We start from the raw sequence: 23,515 nt of genomic DNA, 5'->3' as shown, positions 1-23,515 counted from the left end.
TTAAGTCTACACTGATACATAACAACTGACAACTATTTTATTTACCTCTAACTGGATATCCAGTTCTGCTACAGGACTTGTCAGGGTGTTCAGGATTGGGAGGACTTGTTCACAGAAGTAGGTCACAAATCGAGTTGAATGAACATTTTTCTAAAGACAGAGAAATTTACAAGATCGAAAATTAATTTATGTAAATTGCTTCAAAATAAGTACATCCATAGTGATACTATATATAAATAGGACATTTTAACACTCCTTTGAAAACATTTTAAATGAATATTTGGGGTGATCAATTTAAACTTTCCGAGAATATGAAAATGAATGTTTGCAATTACATTTAGGGCATTTAGGCTTTTCTTGCAAATACAAACTTTAACCAGAAGAAATCAAGAGTAATCCAAAACAGTGATTGAATTACAGGAGTTTTTAATCTGTATGAAACCCATGTCTGTGAGATTTTCTTCTGTGGAATCCACAGGATTGCACAGTAAACCAATTTACAAAAATGTAAAAACTGCAAGAAGAATCGGTTCATTTTCAGTTTCTTAGAGTGTAGCTCAATCACCGTCTTCTACTCACAGTGTGACCCAAAGTCTCTTTACATGCTTGTGAACCAATTGTTAAAAAAATTAACAGTGCCTAGGAGAACGTTTCCAGCCAAATAATATACAATAGTAAATTGACAAGTAAATCTATAAAAGGAACATTAAGATAGCTTAAGCAGCATTGGTGGTGGTTTGTGGGGCAACAAATTCCAGTGCCATATTAAGCAGTTATATAACAACATGGCTAATGAGAACGGGGTGTTCAAGCACTCCGTTTGTTCAGCTCAAAACTTTTGCATCCCAACCAACCGCTGTTACTTCAGGTGGGCTCTGTCCTGGGGCCCCTCCTCTTCATTATTTACCTCCTTCCCCTCGGTAATATATTTCGTAAAGTATAACATTAATTTCCACTGTTACGCCAACGACACCCATTTCTATCTCACTAGCAAACCTACTTTTTCCTTCCCACCCTCCTTGCTTACCGACTGCCTGGTTTTCTTCAAATGTTCTTAAAAACAGTGACAAAATTGATGTTATCTTCATGGGTACAAAATTAACATTATCCAAAACCGATAATGTTTAGTTTGTTATTGATAAGTCCTCTTTCTTCCCTTCCCCACAGGTCAAGAGTCTGGGTGTCATCATTGACAGTACCCTATCTTTTCAGTCCCACATCAATAACATCTCCCAGTCTGTATATTTCCACCTGCATAACATCAATCTTATTCGCCGCTCCCTCACTCCCCACACCACTGCTATTCTTGTTCATAGCCTTGTCACTTCTTGTCTGGATTATTGCAATTCCCTTTTCTTTGGTCTTTCTCACAAATCTCTATTAGCTTCAACTGGTCCAGAATTCAGCAGCCTGCATCATTACTAGAACCCCCTCTATTCACCATATCACTCCTGCCTTGTAGCAGCTTCATTGGCTTCTGGTAAAGTTCCACAATGACTTCAAAATTCTCCTGTTAACATTCAAGGCTCTCCACAACCTCACCCCTCCATTTCTGTCTGACCTCCTCCATGTTGCTGTTTCCTCCTGCACCCTTAGATCCTCTTCCTCCATTCACTTGACTGTCCCCTTTGTTCATCTTACCACCATGGGGAGCACAGTATTCAGTTGCTCTGCTTCCCAAATCTAAACTTAAAACTCATCTGTTTAAGACTGCTTTTTCTCTTTGGCTATAACTGCTCTGTCTGATTTTAAACTTTTTTTTATATTTCTTTGTATTTTCACTTTTCTTTATAATGTGATTATCTATTGTTCGGTGACCTTGAGTGTTTAGGAAGGTGCCTATGAAAAAATTAAATTTATTATTATTATTAAACACCTCTGCATTCCATTTTAGCAGGTATTTGTTTGAAAAAAATTCTCACGCATCATTTCTGTTCATTGGCTCCAATAACTGTACAACGCCCATTCAAACATGAATCTAGTCTACCTTTAACTAATAAGGTCTAGGGCAGTGTTTCTCTACCTTTCTGGATCTTCATGACTCACCAAGGTGAGGGCACCTTCCTTGGTAAATTGAGTGCGATTGTCAGAGCGAGGGGGAGTTTTGGGGCCTTGGTTAATTGAGCTCAATCATCAGAGCGTGCCATTCTCCACGGTGAATTGGGCGTAGACATCAGAGTGGGTTGAAGCACTCCCATGGTTAACCCAATGCAAATGTCAGAGTAGAGCAATCATGCGGGATTGTTGGAGCAGACCAATGCCACAGCCCAGTGTGCGACCCACTACAGTTATAAACAACAGCAACTTGTGACCCATTGGTGGAAGTCCACAATTAACCCAGTGGTTGAGAAATACAGGTCTAAGGCATTAATGATACTTCCAACAATGAACAAACACATTCCATCATTAGCCAAAGACACACACTCAACTGGTATGGTGTAAACACAGATAAGAGTACTTTAAAGGGATGCCCTGGGTAAAATATCAATTAAGCACAAACGACTTTCTAATTATGGTACAATACATTTCTCAGAGTGACTACATACAGAAAATAGAGGTACTGCTTGGCGAGTGCACTGCAACAGCCTGTCCATATTGTCTGTGTCTGCCGGATTGAGGTGTTGTTCTAAGAAAGCCTGCTCTGCAACAAGTTCCACCAGCTGCTGACGTCCACTCACAGTCTGCAGACCCTTTAGTCCAGACAGTATCTTCATTAAAAGTACAAATTCCTCGCCAGTGACATCTTCCAAGACCTAAAAACAGCATAAAAAATACATTATATCAATTTCTAAAAATATTTTAAATTAACAGTACCAAAATATTTAGTATTCATTCCATGATGTCATAATGCAAACAACTTGTCATAAAAAGTAGTACAGTATATCACACTTAATTAGGATGTAACACATCACTACCTATTCTAGTAAACAAATGTTTTTGTATCGTTTAACAAATAAACATGTCTGACATACAGTCCAACATTAAACAAGCTGTGGGTATACTGTACTGGTGCCTTCAAGGGTAGTTTCATTTTACACAAATATGTATACATATTCATTTCAGAATTGTATACAATCACTTTACAGTAATGACATTTGGAAATCACATTCTTCTTTACTTTAGTTCCAAACTGAAATAAAAGGACAGTTAGTGCGTCAGCTTGCTTTATGAACTTTTAATTACAGTATCTTAGATGCACATCTGTGCAAATAATACATGCCAAATGGCAAAAAAATAATTTTTATGCTCTGTATTAGGCTCTCTTTAGTTTCTGGGGGTAGACTAGGGCATCAGGAATGCACTATGAGGATGCCAAGGTGGCGGGCCTAGTGAGAATAGATAGATTTAAACACCAATTAGATTCTGTGGTCATACCTGGAAAAAATGCATTGTGGTTCTAGCGTAAATCTCATTACAGGTATCTGCTCTTCCTTACTTTGAGAACCACAACAAGAACAGTCATCTTTTTCATTGATCCACCCCTTGAATTTTATTTTTATATATATCCTGCATTGTTCATCTTCAGTAAATCAAAAAACAAACAAAAACAATCTGCCATGTGTAACAGTTAAAGACACCAAGGTAATGGCAGTAAAACAGGGATGAACCTGAGCTGTTTAAACCAAGCACTTAAACTTGGCTGTGCAAGTGCTACTATGAAGTAATATAATGGCACCAGGGTGGCGGCATGTTGCATGTTAATTGGCACATCCAACTATGAATTTCTTTGTACTTTATAAATGTCTTAATACTGACTCTAGGAATTACTTAAAACATCCTGCTTCTCAAACACTATGCACTGTTTTTGAAATGCCAGCCTTCTGCAGAGGTTTTTTTTTTTTTTTTTTTTTTTTTTTTAAAAACTAGAACTCACTGAAAAGCAACACTTTCAACACTTGTAGACAGTGATAAGATGGGAAGGGAGCAAACGATGATTTTTAACAATTTTTCTATGAAAAAGGTGGAAATACTTTGTCAAAAACTTACTGAACTATAAAGGAGATGAACACTACAGGTAGTCCCCAGGTTACGGACACCCGACCTACAACATACGAATGGGGCTGCAGCTGCGACGCATTCGCCTCAGTAACTGCCGCTCTGTCATCTTTGGCCCAGGGACACTGCAAGCGGTGGCTGGATGGAGGGGGTCGATTTCGCTGCTTGTGCAGTGTAGTGTCCATCGGGCGGCTCCCAGTGGCAAGCAGTTTCACTGCCCGCCCCCCGCTACAAGTGGTGACCCTGTTGTGGCTGAACGGAGGTCACTGAGGGTGAACGGGGAGGCGGGGGTAGCATTCTAGTGTGCCTCAGATGTCTGCATGTTGAATGGGGGCGGTGGTGTGGCAGGACACTGCAGGCAGCATATTGTAGTGGAGGTGACTGTGATGTGGGCTGGTGATGTACCGCCCCTCTCTGCCCCTATTCATTCTCAATAGCAAGCCTGCTTGTACTGTTACATAGCAGGAAGTTGTCTCTTGTCAGTACAGGGTGGTCCAGATCTAATTCTACAGATCCAGATCGTCTGGATGACTGATTTATGCGGGGATGATTCCAGTTCGGTGCGAAGACGATTCTTTGTGTCATCAGTTCACACACTTCTCGATGGTCCGGGATTTTTCGGGTGACTTTCTATGTAATAAACTGAAAAAGTTATGGCATAATGAAAATTGCTTAATTAGATCTGGACCACCCTATACATCAGACGTGTTGACGACTGGTGCCTAATCTGCTGTGATAGCGTGTACAGTGCTGTACAGAAGAGCTCATCTTAACCTTTTGTCTTCACCCTTCAAGAATGTCTCTGAAACACAAATCTGATGCAAGTGCTGGTGATACAGTAAAGAAGAGAAAAACCATCACCATTGAAAATAATGTAGAAATAATAAAAAGGTCAGAAAGAGGCGACACTCCATCATTCATTGGCAGAGCAGTCGGTCAACAATAACATTTATTAAAATAATGTACCTGTTCTGACTTGCATACAAATTCAACTTAAGTACAAACCTACAGTCCCTATCTCATACATCACCCGGAGACTGCCTGTACATTCATTATGCAATTAAAGTAATACGGGTAATGATGAAAGACTATTAACAATTACCTTTTTGGACTGTAGAAAAATGTAGTCTTCCACTTCTTTAGTTAATACATCATCTGATAAGGTCTTCAGCTTGTTGGATAAAAACTTAATTGCTCGTTCCCTCACAATGTCCTCACCTTGCAGAATCTGGGTAAATAATCCACCCAAAGTTCCTGTACAAATAAAAAAAAATACACTGTTATAATTACACAGTAAAAGAAATTAATCTGTGCACAGCATAAACTTTTCATTACACACACATGCATACATATATAATGTATATACTGTAAATGCACTGAACTGTCAGCTTATTATTACGTACACCCATCTAGTAGTGTGTTGCACCTCTTATTATGCTAGAAGTGTGTGCCTGAATGTGGAAACACTGTAGCCATATAGGGAAGAACTTGGTTCCAAAGTTCTACAAGTTCCAAACTACACTGTCTGTTGGTTTACAAATGAAGATACCATGCTAACCTTTCAAAATTATGAATAGGCTGATTATAGAAGTATAAAAATATCTCTAAAATGCTGTGGCTTTACATAGCATGTCTGAAATAACTCCATGGCAAAATTAGTGCAGGTAAAACAGACCACCATTCTTTTACAATCAAATGTGAGCATCTGAGTAAGAACAAGACCTTTTAAAAATAAATTCAAATTATATTCAAATAGCAATATTCGAGATGACAGCCCTAGTTGGCACACTAATGTATTAAATTAGAAAACTTTTCCAATACATTAAAACACAAAAATACAGCATATAAAATCTAAAAATATTTTTCTCTTTTTAGAAGCATCATTAACGAATATACTTAAGTGCACACACACACACACACAACATTACGGTTTTCTAAAATTTAATACCACTGTAAACAGAATTTAAAAACTCAAGCTGCTCTATGGCCCCTTTACCACCTGCTCTCACAGATGTCCAATTTTTCAACAATTTATACATAGGAAGCTAACTCCATTATTGCAGAGTTAGGCATATTCAGACATTTTAATGGTTTCTAAAAGCAAATAAATATTACATCCATTGTCTTTTCAACAGATGTTTTCTATTCTTTGCGTATTTGTCTGACAGCCACGCCAAATACAATAAGCAAGAAACTGAAATGCACTGAATAAAGTAGAGATGACTCGCTATGGATGACAAGCTTATATGTATCAGAATTTTAATGAATGATATCATTCCATATCACAGACCAGAGAAGAAAGTCTAAAATATGCATCAAAAATGAAATATTTACAAAAGTTGATAGTGTTCTTTACTATTCATGGAAATAAGTTAAGTTAGAGATAAAAATATACTTTTAAAAATGTGTCTGCTTATCATTCTATGTTTATATGTCAATAGTGCTATAACAGATAATGTAACAGTATAACAAGCTGTAGCAATATACACATATGGGAGGTCCTCATCACATTAAAGATGGGTGCATGTGTCCATGCTAAGTGGAAATCTTTGAGTCAAGAGCAGAACACATTTATTTAAGTACACAATAACAGCAGTAAACAACTGAAAAAATACAAGAAGCATGAATGTTTATCAACTCAGGATGGACAACATTCAGTTTGTGCTAAGTTTTAATGAAAAGAAAAACGGTTAAAAAGTAACTAAAAACAGAAGCAGAAGGCTTGTTTAAGAAAAGCAAATGACTACTTATAACATTTTATGAGAAAATTCAGTATGGCCACCAATTTCAAAATATTTTCAGATATAATAATTGTGTTAGATTTAATGAAACATGTTATGTATATTACAAAACGACAAAAACACTTCTGATTTAGTTTTGAATCCTTACTTCTATGCTACCATTCTACCCACTACTTACAGTGGGGGACATAAGTATTGGAGTATTGTAGAAACTGATTCTGTGGACAGGTGTGCTTTATACACATAAGCTGAGATCAGGAGTATCTGGAATTGATGAAGTGATTGATTGTAATCTGTGTGCCCGCCAATCTGTGGGAGCCAGAATTCTGGCTGGGTTGTAGGGGATCAAACACTTATTTACTTTTCAGGATTTTTGGTTGATTTTCTGTCTCTCCCCATTAAAATGAAACTACCATCAAAATTAGAGACTGTTCATTTCTTTGTAAGTGAGCAAACATACAAATTCAGAAGGGGATCAAATACCCCCACTGTATACATGAGCTCCCTCTGTTTATTTTACTAAGCGAATGTTTAAATTATAGGTTTCTTTTTTTTTGTTTTATCATGTTACACCAACTTTACTGGTTCCATACATTTCCAAACTGTTATTATCCAAGTAAATGTAGTGTAATGGTGAGACAGGTACACTAAGTTTGTCTCTACCAATTATTTAGGGAGACTTTATTATCCCAGAGGGAAATTTGTTTGCAGCAGGAAAGTACAAAAACAGAAGAAACTGTTACAGAGATCCAATAGATAAACAGAGACACAACATTTGACAACCGATATTATTGCATAAACACACACTTCAAGATCAATATCAATAAGAATAATTACTATCAACAGAAACTAAATACTAAGAATTTAGGATTTGTTTTTCTAGCACAAGTTTGTGTATAGATTATATAAAACATACTGTACAATGTAACTAACAAAGATATTACACACAAAAGAGATGTGAATGTTAATTTACCTTTTGCGTCCATCTTGAATATACACAGCAATGCATTATTTACCAAGTTAAATTCTGCAGAATCATCTAAAAGGGAAAAAATAAAGCCCATTTAATTGTACACACCTAGTAAGACAAAATTATAGTTTTAAACTTTTCCATACATTATATGTAATGTAATATAATTATAAAATATATAAATATAATTATATGTAATATGTAATCTAATTTATACTGTCAATGGCACAGCTAACTTGGATTTGGGTGTTGACACTGGCAGATTATCTATGCTGTGTTTTTTAGTTCAGCATTATCCTCATTTTTGTCATTTTTATATATTAGCCTCTCAGAAACTTTATAATTTGCTTTGTTAAATACTTTGAGAGTCAAACATGATATCAATGCAATAACTATCATAGTGAATGCCATTTTTAAAGTGACACATTATGAGCAAACAACAAACTGTCATTTTCAGCAGCATTCACTTTCTGTTTGCCATTGCTTATAGTTGTGTTATGAGTTATCAGGCATCCGTCAGCAGAACATGATCCTCACTTGAAATATTTCTGAAGATTTATTATGGATGGAGCAATTTAATTGTTTAGCGCCTGCATGTCTCAGCGCGAGTATTCTTATCGACAGAGATGCAAGCAGCAATGACAGCATATCTGATGCCAAATGTCACTGAAGCAAATAGTGAAACTCTCCTTTGGAGGTAAAAGAATATCTCCCTTAATGACAGATGTCACTGAAGAATTAAACTGTCACTGTTATTTTTAACAGTATTTATTTTGATATTTAAGTTTAAGACCATTTTCAGCAGGGCAGGTACATGCCGAATTGTATGTGAATATTTCTAAATGAAAAGGAAGAAATGTAAAGCACTTTTCAGTCTCACAATTAACCACTGAACACTATACAACCTAATCAGGACTACATGTGTATTCAGTTCAAATCATGATGATGCCTTCAACCTACTCTCGCATGCATCTGTACTGTAACATGGAGGATGGTGTAGGGAGATCTAGGAGTTACTTGCATTTATGCTTCATAGTCATCAAAACCTTGGACACTACTCAAAAAAATAGACTATACTCACTCAACAGTGAGCAAGTTTAAAATAACCTCCACAAAGACAGGCAATGTCATGGCATTGAGGGAAACAGGAGTGCAGCTGCAAGTTTAGTTAGCTGAATTTAGCAATATGGCTGCTGGCTGTGTAATGTTTGCAGTGAGGGGGATTCTAATTTGCAGGGATCCACTGCTTGAAGTGCTTGGAAAGGTTTAGCTGTCTGCTCTGCCATCCAGAGGTAAGACTTTCTCACAAATGAATGAATACATCTTAATTTCATCAATGTGTAACAGTATTAAACAAAAGAATTGGCCAACTCTCAACCACACAATGGCTGACTTTTAAAGGTAAAGCCTTTAGATCTAAACAGCTTTTGTATCACAGAAACTAAGCCAGTGCTTCGCACATTAAAAGTTGTGCATCCTATCTCAACCAGAGATGTGTTTCATCAGGAGTACTGTATAATAAATTGAAGGAAAACTTTAAGCCTGTAATGTCTCAATAGAAAGACAAAAGAGAAGGAAGCTAACATCTAAATCTGCATTATGTAACTGCAAAAACCAAAACATGGTACTGATATTCTGTAATATGTCGATCTGCACATATTAAACAGGAATTACTGTGTATTTGAAATCCAGTATTTAAATCGTATCATAATCATTCTGAATTATTTGATGACTACAACTTTGAGAAAAGCTGAAAATGTTCACCCAAAATCTTTACTTTATTAAATAGAGTAAACAATATTGAGGAGGTTTAACCGATTCATTGTAAATTATACCATATATGTAAGGGAAAAAAAATTAATCATCTACCTGACTGGAGAAGTTGAGTTAGAATGTCTGCTACTCTGGGGAGGTGTTCACCTGCAGCAAACTGCGGTAGCTCCTTGATTGCCTGTCGACGTATCTAAAGTCATGTCGAAAGAAAGAACAAAAAAAATTTATAATGGTTTTCCTTGATAAAGGGAAAAATTAAGTCAGAATAAGAATTTTTCAAAATAAAAAATGTTTTAGATATAAGCAAAGGCAAATCACACCACAAGGGGATTTCTGACATTCCTAAGCCTTTAAAGGAAAAAAAATGAGAACAGAATTTTTTCTCCACCACAAGTCATGACACAAAATACTACTCAGTCAATCTGTCTAAAACCCATTTATGGCATCACTGAGCTCATTGCAAGTTTTGAAAACTTTCCCAAGCAGATTTTTTTGGATTTTTGAAACAACCAAAAGTCACAGTGTGGCAAGTCAGGGGTATAAGAAGAGGGATCCACAAACTCAAAACCAGACTGCTAAATACTGACCATGATCAACTTGGCAGTGTGAAATGGCATGTTGTCACAATGGAGGAAAGACATAGAAAGGGGAAACTGGGGGGGGGGTGACCTCTCTTCATTCAGCAAAAAATTTTGGGCAAGCAGACTTCCAAGTACTATTTGGTTTTCACCGTAGTCCCAATCTCCAGCACAAAAAAAAAAAAAAAAAAAAAAGGCGAACATTGTTTTGCCAGCTCACTTGCACTGCCTGGCCTTTGGGGAGCAATATTTTTGACTGATTTTTGTATTCAAAATTGAAAAGCTAAACCAAGTTTGGCGTCCAGTCATCCAAAAAAAAATAAAAAAATTAGGGACTGTCATTTTTTAAGGTTTGTAAGAAAGATCCAACAGAAAATGTCTCAACACTGCCTCAATTCTTCTGTGAGAGGACTCAGCACCCAGTGGGAAGAAAGCATGGAAAAATTCAGCTCCTCGACTTCTTATGGAGATTGTTTAAATAAAAAAAATAAAAAAATACAAAATAGGAATAATGGTGCTCTCCAGGAAAATCAATGTGAACACCAAGAAAGCTGGAACAAGAATGATGGCTACAGACTTTTTGAACACCCATTGTGTATGTGCCTACTGTATGACCAAAATTCTATATCACGGTATTTTTCAAAATTATACCGGTTTCACGGTATTGGACGGCATTATTTTCCCCCATGCATAAGTGGACGTTAACCACATTTTCCATTTCAATTACTGGCTAAGAATAACCTATTCCACTGTCATGAGAATTTTACATTGTACAAAAAAACAGTTTAATGTGCACACAAGTTTTAATACAGTTTTGCATGGCCCCTTAAAGTGATACTTTTCAAGGGGGTGGCACTAATGAAGAGAAGGAATCACATTGCATGACAGATGCAGTCAAAATATAGAGCCTTTTTACTGAACAAAGTTTGCAAACAACTTAAACTAAAATTTTGACAACATATTTTCAACCATCCAAACAGGCATTTAGACTTAGTAAAATATCCAGAGGTGCTTGTAAAAAGTTGTATTGCACTGAACATGTCTTAGAAAAGGAATAAATAGTAAATAGTTTTTGTAAACCAACTACACTTTGTTAATGTTAACAATCTCTGTCCACTAACACATTAAAGTGACTTTTCAAACAACTTAACCATCATTAAACTGTGTAATATTTAAACTAATTAAAAATAACAATACAATAAATAATAGTATTATTACTGGAAATTGCACTATTACTTCCAGGACTTCAAAGCCAAGGTGCATTACACAGTATTCACCAAATTAAAATAAAACAAAACAAGTGCAACTTGGTGATGACATCTTTACCAACTAAACCATCATTAAGGCAAACTGCATTAATATGGACCTTGCTTCAAGCTAAGCTATATACATAAATAATAAAACTGCAACTTGCATTTATAATGCTATTTGTGGTATAGCCTTACGGAAGTGTATTAGGGCCATGGTGAAGAAAAAAAAAAAACTATGTCGAGATTAAAGTCGACATTTCCACTTTATTCTCGTAGTTTATTCTGTCATTAAAAGTAGAATGTCGTAAACTAAACTTCACCCTAAAATCAATGTTTAACTCACTAGATTTTCACAAACCCTGTCATAAGTTAATGTAGCACATTAAATGCTTTGTGTTAAGTGTTCCCTATGCATTACGCGCTCCTTAAACTGACTTCCTCTTGCACTAGGAGGCAGTGATCGCTGCACAGAATACATTCACTTCATGATATTCCTGCTCTCTGAAAATGTAGAATGCCAAGATAATTTTTCATGATGAAATTCATTAAAACAGGTATTAAACATGCACAGTAGTGTGGCGGTGGTGCTGCTCCCTCACAGTAAGGGGTCCTCAGGTGTACGTTCATTGTAAAGAACTTTATGGCAGGTGTGACAAGGCTCTAAAAAACTGGATGTATGAATGGATATCGCACTGGTTTAACTTAAATATTGTGTAAATGTTGGGTTTGTGATCTGGTGGTCGAAGACACGAACATAGAATTGAATGGATGTTCTTCTGAGCGGGCTTTCTTTATTGCATGCTTGCGGTCTGTTTCTGACGTATTAAACCCCCAGTCCCTATCCTTCCTTTTTCTTTCTCCACATAATCAATCGCCACATGATAAACGTCCTTGTGAAATTAAAACTAGTTATAAACTTCAGACCACGGAGTGTTTAGAACATTAAAAAAATGTTTAATTATACCGTCCATTCAGGGTTGCGCCCATCCCAGCAAGCATTGTGTGCAAATCCTGAACGTGGCGCCAGCACATCACAGGGTGAATACGTGCAATACATACACTAGCAGGGTTAATACAGCATAACAAAACCCGCCATCCTACATGACTTTGAAAGGAAACTGAAGCACGCCGAGTAAACCCACCAGAAAAACATGCAAATTCAAGGCAGGGAACACCCGGGACACACTTGCTACGAGGCAGCAGTGCAACCTCCACGCCACCGTGCCCCCACATGATTAATACATACTTTAATGCATTCCATCATGAAAATTATATCAAGTATTTATCTTAGCATTCTAAATGTTCAGGGAACAGGATTATCATGAAATTAATGTATTCTGTGTGCTGCCAGTGCCTCCTCTTAGTGCAAGAGGAAATCAGTTTAAGAAGCATTAGCGATTAACATGGCTCCGGGCACACTTAACACAAAGCATTTAATGTGCTACATAAAACTTATGACGGGGTTTGAGAAAATCTAGTAAATTAAATATTCATTTTAAGATGAAGTTTAGTTTACGATGTTCTACTTTAATAACAAATTACGAGAATAAAGTCAACATGTCGACTTTAATCTCAACAAACGGCGAGAATAAAGTGGAAATGTCGACTTTATTCTCGTCATAAGTGTTGAGATTAAAGTGGAAATGTCGAGAATAAAGTCAACATGTAATCACAGTATTACACAGTACCCAGGTAAATTACATAGTATTGAAAAAAAAATAAAACAAGTACAACATGGCTTGCAGTATTATCCAGTAGTATAGAAACAGTAGTCACACATTTGAACATAATGGTCCACATCCAAACTTTTAAATCTAAAGTATCTCCAGACAACAGACGTGACTCCTTTTTCCAGCAAAAGTTTTTCTGTGACATGTTCAACTTTATCGTCTAATACAGCTTCAGTTTCGGAATGTTCTCTGTCCATTTTCATCGCGCAACACCTCATTTACTCCGTTGTATGCTTGTTTAGTGGTGTAGCAGTGAAAAAGAGCCCCCGCACAACACTTCCACTAACGCATGTTCTCCATTACATGTGTTTAGCGGTGTACCAGTGAAAAAAGGTCCCCCTTAAACAGTTTCCCGCTGTGCCACGTTCCGAACGTTGTTTAGGCAATTTAAACCGGTGTTGTGGTATAAGAAAAATCCATATCATAATAAAAATAAAAAACGGTTTTCAGTATGAACCGGTATATAGTATGTGACATCTACTATCTGCTTTCGGGCGATTATTTTTATTACTCTTTTTATTTTATTTTGTTGTAGAATCAACTCTCGGCAGTGCGCAGCTGGGTGGCTGTGTGGCGCATGCGTATGGGCACCGTTCTCATTCCCTACCACCTTCGCTAATCATTCTTGAGGCAGATTGAAGACTTAAGTGCCAGCTTAATTGCAACACAAAAACTAACTTAATCAGTTTTAACGTGAAAAGATGCCGACGAAAGAAGAGAAGCAGTGGCCCGCTAGGATGGAGAAAAGAAGATCTGCTCAGGAAGCAGCAAGCGCATCAACCTCTGAGAAAACGAATGCTAAACAGAGAAAAGGTCAAGTGTATTCACTGCACGTTATCGTGCAGTACGCCGTTACAGATATTATTTTATTTATATATATATATATATATATATATATATATATATATATATCGTGCAGTACGCCGTTACAGATATTATTTTATTTATATATATATATATATATATATATATATATATATATATATATATATATAGAGAGAGAGAGAGAGAGAGAGAGAGAGAGAGAGAGAGAGAGAGAGAGAGAGAGAGAGAGAGAGAGAGAGAGAGAGAGTCTGAATCTCAAGTATATTTTAGGAAATTGGATAGAGTACTAGCAAATATAGGCAATTTCCAAGTGTAAGATTTAGCAAGGAATTACATCTTGGATTAAAAATTTTCAAAAAAAAAAAAAAAAAAGTGTATAAAACTTGAGAATGCATAATTGAATTCCAAGAATCACAAATAACCTTACTGCTTATATTATTAGTACTATAATTAATTTCAAAATGCACCAGAACAATCTTGTCTTGCAAGAATGTTACGTTCCTTAGCCTTGCATGTAATAGAAATTTGCATAAAGTGAAATATCCTTAAACAACGCCTTACATTTCCCCATAAAATAACTGCAACATGACTTTATACCCAATAATATGTACACTTACTTATTGTTTTCCACATAAACATGCATGAGTAGCATTAAATCCCGACTTCCCCTGTACATTGTTATTTTGAAGGCGTCTTTATAAGAAGGTAGAGCTAAGGCAGACTTGGCACCTTTCTTATATCCCATATAGCTGGATTAAGAACTTAGTTTTAACAAAAATGACAGCCAGTTGACACCTAGACATAAGAAGATACACCCAACATGCAAGACAGAGCAGTTGTACATGTCGAAAATAGGAGGAGACATGAGGACTGCCTCGTTTTTTTCCTAACAGTAACTTTTTCCACTCTGAAGTAGAGAAACAGAGGGAGTTGGTACAGCAGGTATATCACTTCCTCATTTATTCATCTTTGCATGCCACTTCAGAATGAGCAAGACAGTAGGAGTACGTCTCACTGCTTTTCATTACACGATGACTCTACAGCAAGGCCATGTTTTATTATTCCTTCACCCCCACCGCCCCAACCCCAAGTGGGAAACAGTGTGAAGTAAGAACAGGGCACTGGGCAGGCATTTTACTCACTCTTAGGCTACTGTATGCCACAGTGATTGAATCATAGCAAGAATATGTGAGATTCTTTTCGCACTAGTGGAAATGTGAGGGACAGACTACCCAGTGGGCATTTTCTTCTTTCTTGTACTGCTGTATTAAAGAGCAAGAGTATGAGAGACAGCTATGGGCAGTGACTGAGACAGATGAATGGGAGAAGAAGATCCTTTTTCACAATATAAAGAAAACAAACATCAATCTGCAAGGTGCATTATTTCAATTTTTATTCTCTTTTCCATTTTATTTTAATATTCTTGTATCAGTCCACGCAGAACTGAATTTGCATAAATTGGGGTTCTACTGTACTTTGTAAGTAGCAGTGGAATCACATCACAGTCCTTATGTAGTTACAGTGCATCCGGAAAGTATTCACAGTGCATCACTTTTCCACATTTTGTTATGTTACAGCCTTATTCCTCAATGAATTAAATTCATTTTTTTCCCTCAGAATTCTACACACAACACCCCATAATGACAATGTGAAAAAAGTTTGAGGTTTTTGCAAATTTATTAAAAATAAAAAAATTGAGAAAGCACATGTACATAAGTATTCACAGCCTTTGCTAAGAAGCTCAAAATTGAGCTCAGGTGCATCCTGTTTCGCCTGATCATCCTTGAGATGTTTCTGCAGCTTAATTGGAGCCCACCTGTGGTAAATTCAGTTGATTGGACATGATTTGGAAAGGCACACATCTGTCTATATAAGGTCCCACAGTTGACAGTTCATGTCAGAGAACAAACCAAGCATGAAGTCAAAGGAATTGTATGTAGACCTCCGAGACAGGATTGTCTCGAGGCACAAATCTGGGGAAGGTTACAGAAAAATTTCTGCTGCTTTGAAGGTCCCAATGAGCACAGTAGCCTCCATCATCCGTAACCACCAGGACTCTTCCTAGAGCTGGCCGGCCATCTAAACTGAGCGATCAGGGGAGAAGGGCCTTAGTCAGGGAGGTGACCAAGAACCCGATGGTCACTCTGTCAAGAGCTCCAGAGGTCCTCTGTGGAGAGAGGAGAACCTTCCAGAAGGACAACCATCTCTGCAGCAATCCACCAATCAGGCCTGTATGGTAGAGTGGCCAGACGGAAGCCACTCCTTAGTAAAAGGCACATGGCAGCCCGCCTGGAGTTTGCCAAAAGGCACCTGAAGGACTCTCAGACCATGAGAAAGAAAATCTCTGGTCTGATGAGACAAAGATTGAACTCTTTGGTGTGAATGCCAGGCGTCACGTTTGGAGGAAACCAGGCACCGCTCATCACCAGGCCAATACCATCCCTACAGTGAAGCATGGTGGTGGCAGCATCATGCTGTGGGGATGTTTTTCAGCGGCAGGGACTGGGAGACTAGTCAGGATAAAGGGAAAGATGACTGCAGCAATGTACAGAGACATCCTGGATGAAAACCTGCTCCAGAGCGCTCTTGACCTCAGACTGGGGCGACGGTTCATCTTTCAGCAGGACAACGACCCTAAGCACACAGCCAAGATATCAAAGGAGTGGCTTCAGGACAACTCTGTGAATGTCCTTGAGTGGCCCAGCCAGAGCCCAGACTTGAATCTGATTGAACATCTCTGGAGAGATCTTAAAATGGCTGTGCACCGACGCTTCCCATCCAACCTGATGGAGCTTGAGAGGTGCTGCAAAGAGGAATGGGCGAAACTGGCCAAGGATAGGTGTGCCAAGCTTGTGGCATCATATTCAAAAAGACTTGAGGCTGGAATTGCTGCCAAAGGTGCATCGACAAAGTATTGAGCAAAGGCTGTGAATACTTATGGACATGTGCTTTCTCAGTTTTTTTATTTTTAATAAATTTGCAAAAAAGTCAATTAAACTTTTTTCACGTTGTCATTATGGGGTGTTGTGTGTAGAATTCTGAGGAAAAAAATTAATTTAATCCATTTTGGAATAAGGCTGTAACATAACAAAATGTGGAAAAAGTGATGCGCTGCGAATACTTTCCGGATGCACTGTAATATTAAGAAGCAATTGAAGAAGTGGTAATGAAGGCTAACAGGATGGGGGAGGGCTATTTAAATTGCACTCGTGCCATACTCAATACATTCAAATCAAGGACGGTTAAGGAACATTCTTAAGTTGTACAGAAGGGCAACAGGACTGAAGAGTATGGCTCAGAGTAACGATTAAAGTTTTTTCAGTTTAAGCAAGCAGAGGTTAAAAAGAGCCAAAATATTCATAATTATGAAAAGAATGAGTGTGGTGGTTGGTAGCTGTGACTTAAAAATAAATATTTCAACTTGTCACACTTTTGGGTTACTATTTGCAATTGTGCAATCATGCTCAAATCACTATGAGGGAGCTGGTGGGCTGCAAAAACACTTAGATGAGGAAAAAGTGGATCACGACACCACAATGGCTGAGAAACACTGAACTAGAACATAGAGATACAGATGGGACCTGGTTAAAGATTCATTTCAAAGTAACAGAGATTCTTCAAACAAAAAACTACTGTAGAATAAGCTCAAAGTACTTTAACGGACATCCATGTTTTGAATTCAAGCTGTAAAGTTTAGGTTTATACAGATTAGGGCTGTCAACGCCACTATTAAAATAGAATTTGAATATAATGAAAGGAAATCTGACAAATGTAAAAGCATGGAAGTATGGTTGCTTGTTTTGTATTTTCACCTGCTTTTTAAAGATCTTTTTGCACATCACTTCGAGGAACAGCTACCGGTATGTCGTATTTTTGAATGGTTAGCATGTACCATCGTTTCTAAAACAGATGGGCTTCCTCTTCTCAGACATATCCCTTTACAGTGTATTTAGGGAAAATTTTTCATCACATTCCTGTGCTCTTAAATCTTCAGCTGCACTAAGAGTGGATTTTTAAATTTTTTAAAATTCACACGATTTTGCCTAATTTTTCACATGTATTACAGGCACAATGAAGGAGTTGGCAATGCACCCTGCTCCACATTCTCTTTGGTCATGTTTCTTTTATAATCGTCAAGCATCAAAATATCAATAAGTACTAATTTTAACATTTTAAATGACTTCAAAAATAATTTTTCATTAAATCGAATTTACAGCCTACATTATGAATGCATTTCAAGGTCGCCATGGCTCACTAAAGGATCACCGAGTAGAAGAGTACACTGGTCACTACATACGGACTAAACATTCCAACAACTTTTCATTAAAGGACCTGAATCTCCACAGAAAATATAACCAGCACCAGACCTCGTCATACAGTAGGTATGTGTGATCAACAAATATTTAAAACTACTACATTAAAATTAGTGATTACAATTTAAAAAGTGCTTTTCTACTAAAAAGTAGGCATAATTTTACTTTTAGGATATAACAGTATTAAAGCGATTAGTCTTGCAACAATGCATTATATTATTCCCAATTTAACTTGAAATTAAAGAAAAGCACATATACTGCTGTCCTCTTTGAGTGAAAAATAAAAAGAAAGCATTGTTAAAATAAAAGGAAAGGAAATCCTTGTCTGTTCTTACCGATACATCTTCATCTTCACACAAGTCTAGCTGAGCATTAATTGCAGCATCTGCCAGCTCAGGAAAGCTTTTGAAAAACTTGGGAATGAACTGTGCTGCCAAGCGCTTCTCTTTTGGACCACCTTTCACTCCATCAAGAATAACCTGGTAGGCATCCTTGTGCTGTATAAAGAGAAGAGAAACAACTTTTACATTTTCAGTATTCATATCAAAAATTCAAATCATTGTTTTACTTAAAGGTGAAAATGAACTGTCAAGATTAGTGAAACTGTACATCCTGCAATATAATAAAATGATGATTCTTGTCATTTGCATTTCATCAAGAATACCTACATTTTTTAAACTAACTTTACTACAAAGTTTACATGCCCTCAGAAACAAGCGGCACACAACCAATTGGAGTTTGAAGCTCTATTTAAGGTGCTTACTTCTCCATGGTGTGAGGGTATTTTCTCCTAGAAATAGGCTGGCATGGGTGTGGACTTTACCAGAAAGGGACAAGCAAGAGAGAAAGGAGAAGACATCCTTATAATAAACTTGAGAATACATACTGCACATTTGAAACATCACTTCCCAACGCTTAAGCATCATACATTTGCACAAGCCTGACAATTGCTCCAGGGGCTATATTAAAATGCAGATCTTATGCTCTGACCTTCAAAGGTCATGAATAAAGACAATTTCCCTTCATGACTGATAAAGTATATCAAATAAAAAAAGCAAGAAATACATATCAGAGCCTTTCAATGTTCAGCATAATATGCAGAAACCACAATGAAGTTATCAAATGCAAATTACGAACTTAAATTCATAATTGAAATGTAAACATTTCTGATTTGTTGTACTGAATGTTTGACTGCCTGGATGATTAGTGATTTTAAAATCCAAGAAATCTGGGAGTGTGGTGTAGTGGTTGAGGATTTGGAATTCAAAATGTGAGGCTGTGGGTTCAAATGCAGCTACTCACACTGTGTTAGTTCAACTGCCTGTGCTCCAACTGGAAAAACAAAAGAAATGTAAGCAACTGTGTCTCAAATGTTCTAACATACCTTGGATGAAGTTGACAGCCAAATAATAATGTTGGATTTCATGGAAGCATATATAAAAAATAAAACAAGATGTTCTACAATCAAAAGCTCAACAGCCTGATTATGTGGACTTTAATTTTAAATGATATAAAATCCCTCCCAAAGCACTCATCTGAGCGCTTTTCTCAGTACTCAAAGCGCTATCCACACAGGGAGGAACCGGGAAGCGAACCCACAATCTTCCACAGTCTCCTTACTGCAAAGCAGCAGCACTACCACTGCGCCACCTGTGAGGTCATCATTGATCTCATCTTAAAAGACTTCAATAATTTTACATATAAGGACTCCACTTTTCTATTATTAGTTCTATTTTTGTATGTTATTTATTCATTATTATTCTCCCCAAACTTTAATCTGTTTCTTTTCTTGTAACCATTTGACATCTTGGGAAGCACTCTGAGCTACATCCAGTGTATGAAAATGTGCTACAGAAGTAAATGCTGTTGCTGTTACAGTTGGAACTCAAAGCAATGTCAAACTGAGTATGACAAAAACAGACATCACTGGCGGCTTGTGACTTGTTCACATTTAAAACAGGCCATTCCAAATGATACTGCATGACATACCATACCTATATCAACAAAGTTTTCAAAAAATAAAAACATGAGAAGAGGCTGGCTTATACGAGTACACAACTGTTGTCACAGACGGCTTGTGTGACCGAACACTCAAAAATACTCTTGTTAGGCTTGACTGGGAAATGAGCGTATTTGCTTTTATTACTATTATTTTACAATACAATCTGCAAAATTAATGTGTCTCCTAATGGTAGTGTTGTAAAATGTGTTTTGAGATTTTTCAGGAAAGGTAGATCAAAGAGTTCAAAGATAAGGTAATTATTTCAGGTAAGCAAGACACAAGTTTCAGGTTAATGTGGTTATATTCACTAATCATGGAGCTGGAGAGTTGTAAATTATTGCATGGTGGTTAGCATATATGACAATTACAACCCAGTAACCCAGTTAACACCTCTAGAGACCTCGGGTCAAATCCCTGCTCATCAGATGCTTTCAGTTAATAGGGAAAAAATATCCAAAAACATGTGGAAAACTTTATTAAGCATTAATAATATCCATCCAGATACACCAGTAATGCTTTGCTCACGTTTCAGAAATGTACTAGTTATATTAATTAAGTGAGCTCAGCTACATTAACAAACATCCCTCTGCCCAATTCACTGTTGCAATATAATCAAATCTAAAGAACAAAATTATTCAACAAAGGGGTCCAGGTGTAATGAAAGGTGTAAAAACATTTCTTTAAACATTTTTTGCAAAATTATTGTGAATTACTTTCACAAGACATGTAAATGTTTAACTGATTAGAATTACAGTTGAGTACAGCTGTTCTACTGCCACTGAAATCTTGGTCAATTACCTGTTTTAACACTGAACACTGGAAATGTGTCAGTAATACCTCAACAAAATACAGTGGAACCTCGGTTTGCGAGTAACTTCGTTTACGAGTGTTTTGCAAGACGAGCAAAAATGTTTAATAAATTTTTGATAAACGAGCGAGATCTTGCAGTACGAGTAGTATGTATACGCTTTGTCTGCTGAGCGTCATGTGATCACAACTGAGCTGATGGTTCTTCTCTCTTGCTGCGGGATTGTGGGCAATCGTCTCCTATTCTCCATCTGAGTCGGCGTGCCTCACTCATATAGTCAACATCCGTACGAGTGTATACTGTTTACTGCAGCATTAGCATTGTGACTGGGTGTGTGTGTGTGTGTGCTGTAACATGCAAGTCCCCGTCTTGCACCCTAAAACACAAAGCTGAGTCTCAGTACTTTAGCAGCACCAGCTTTATTCAGCTTGAAACAGCAACAGCGCAGTTATTTATTGTAGCGGGATCTGCTACTCTCCTATAGACACAGCAGTCAGGCAGAGACCTGCGCATTTATAATGTTCCTTGTATCACCCATCAACAGCAGGCGCTCACAGCATGTCCGCGATTTTTTCGGATTCGGTTTTACGACGAACTGCTACAGTGCTGGGAGACTGCGATTGCTTTGGGATGCTCTTTCGCGTGTCGTCCCGTTGGGTGCAATCCCACAAGAGTTTAGAAACTCACTCACACCAGCCATGATTCTTTTCAAAGGTAAAGTGCAGGTTAATTTGCTTTATGTATTTTTACTTTATATTTTGTATTAATCATTTTTATATGAATAGTTTCGGGTTGTGGAACAAATCATCCGAGTTTCCATTATTTCTTATGGGGAAACTCACTTTGATATACGAATGCTTTGGACTACGAGCACATTTCCGGAATGAATTACGCTCGCAAACCGAGGTTCCACTGTATATTTACTCCTTCATGTGCTATAAAGTAAAAAAACATGAATCCCCTTTTCCCTTTCCCAACCTGAGCTGCCAAAGACTCAAGACTGTGCTTCCAGATCACCCCACGTTTTAAAATATCTATAGCAAATAACTGGATTAAAAATAAAAGTTTTTTTTGTAGGTTTCTGTTACTGGACTCCGCTCAGCAGTCTTTCTGGTTGTTTGTGAGACTGATACCCGTAAAGGACCAGTGAACTGTCCATCACATTTAGTTCTTTCCTTACACTCAGTGCTCCTGTGACTCTAAACAGGACACATTAAATTTACCCCTCAGCACATGCAGAATTCAATGTATACTTATAACTTTCGATCAGTACTTGTCAACTGATTGCGTGTTGACCTCTTACTCGCTACCTCTCAATACATGGCCCGAGCATGCATGACGCTCCTGACTGCAGTAGGCAATATCTATGCAAAATAATGTAATACTTTGGAAAAGTGGCTTCCATAGTACAGTATGCCAGAGGAACCTGCTACTAGAAAATTACCTGAAGCGATTAAAACTCATTCAATTTCTGGCAACTCATAAAAACACCCCATATTAAAGGAAACTGTACACATCAAATAAGAATTTTTTTATAACCTCTATGTACACTATAGGTAGTTTAAATGCCAGCTCTCAGTGTAAAGACAACTTTGACAGAAATGGTCAAAAACACCTGCATCAATCTGTGCCCCTATAACAATAAAGTCTACCCGATACATTTCTTTCAAAATTAAGTACTTATGTTATGTCTTGTTGTGTGCCAAGAAACACTACTGGGACTCCTTCAAATCCCTGGCAATACACCTTCACTGTGGCTCACTGGGATTCCTCTCATCTTTAGCCAAGCCAGAACCTTTGTTCTTTTTGGTTAACTTTTGGTTAACAGGCCTGGAGGTGGGGCTCGATGGCGAGCGCCTGGTGGCCGGGCCTGCACCCATGGGGCTCGGCCGGGCACAGCCCGAAGAGGCAACGTGGGTCCCCCTTCCCATGGGCTCACCACCTATGGGAGGGGCCAAGGAGGTCGGGTGCAGTGTGAGTTGGGTGGTGGCCGAAGGCGGGGACCTTGGCGGTCCGATCCTCGGCTACAGAAACTGGCTCTTGGGACGTGGAATGTCACCTCTCTGAAGGGGAAGGAGCCTGAGCTAGTGCGCGAAGTTGAGAGGTTCCGGCTAGATATAGTCGGACTCACCTCGACGCACAGCTTGGACTCTGGAACCAATCTCCTTGAGAGGGGCTGGACTCTCTACCACTCTGGAGTTGCCCCCGGTGAGAGGCGCCGAGCAGGTGTGGGTATACTTATTGCCCCCCAACTTGGAGCCTGTACATTGGGGTTTACCCCGGTGGACGAGAGGGTAGCCTCCCTTCGCCTTCGGGTGGGGGGATGGGTCCTAACTGTTGTTTGTGCGTATGCACCGAACAGCAGTTCGGAGTACCCACCCTTTTTGGAGTCCCTGGAGGGGGTGCTAGAGGGCATACCTTCTGGGGACTCCCTCGTTCTGCTGGGAGACTTCAATGCTCACGTGGGCAATGACAGTGAGACCTGGAAGGGCGTGATTGGGAGGAATGGCCCCGCTGATCTGAACCCGA

At 38.1% G+C, this 23,515-nt stretch overlaps 1 protein-coding gene across 1 annotated transcript in view; it reads right to left on the bottom strand.

Moving 5' to 3' along the window:
• api5 (apoptosis inhibitor 5) overlaps positions 1 to 23,515 on the bottom strand; it is a 50,886-nt gene that overhangs the window by 17,509 nt on the left and 9,862 nt on the right. Inside the window, exons 2-7 of the mRNA XM_028793499.2 lie at positions 18,512 to 18,673; positions 9,577 to 9,670; positions 7,711 to 7,776; positions 5,099 to 5,250; positions 2,547 to 2,753; positions 46 to 150 (exon numbers count right to left, since the gene is read on the bottom strand). Coding sequence (XP_028649332.1) covers positions 46 to 150; positions 2,547 to 2,753; positions 5,099 to 5,250; positions 7,711 to 7,776; positions 9,577 to 9,670; positions 18,512 to 18,673 — 786 coding nt within the window. The remainder of the gene's footprint in view (positions 1 to 45; positions 151 to 2,546; positions 2,754 to 5,098; positions 5,251 to 7,710; positions 7,777 to 9,576; positions 9,671 to 18,511; positions 18,674 to 23,515) is intronic.

Source organism: Erpetoichthys calabaricus, chromosome 2 (assembly GCF_900747795.2).
Source record: "Erpetoichthys calabaricus chromosome 2, fErpCal1.3, whole genome shotgun sequence".
NCBI classification, from domain to species: Eukaryota; Metazoa; Chordata; class Cladistia; order Polypteriformes; family Polypteridae; genus Erpetoichthys; species Erpetoichthys calabaricus.
This window is presented reverse-complemented; position numbering and strand designations above follow the sequence as displayed.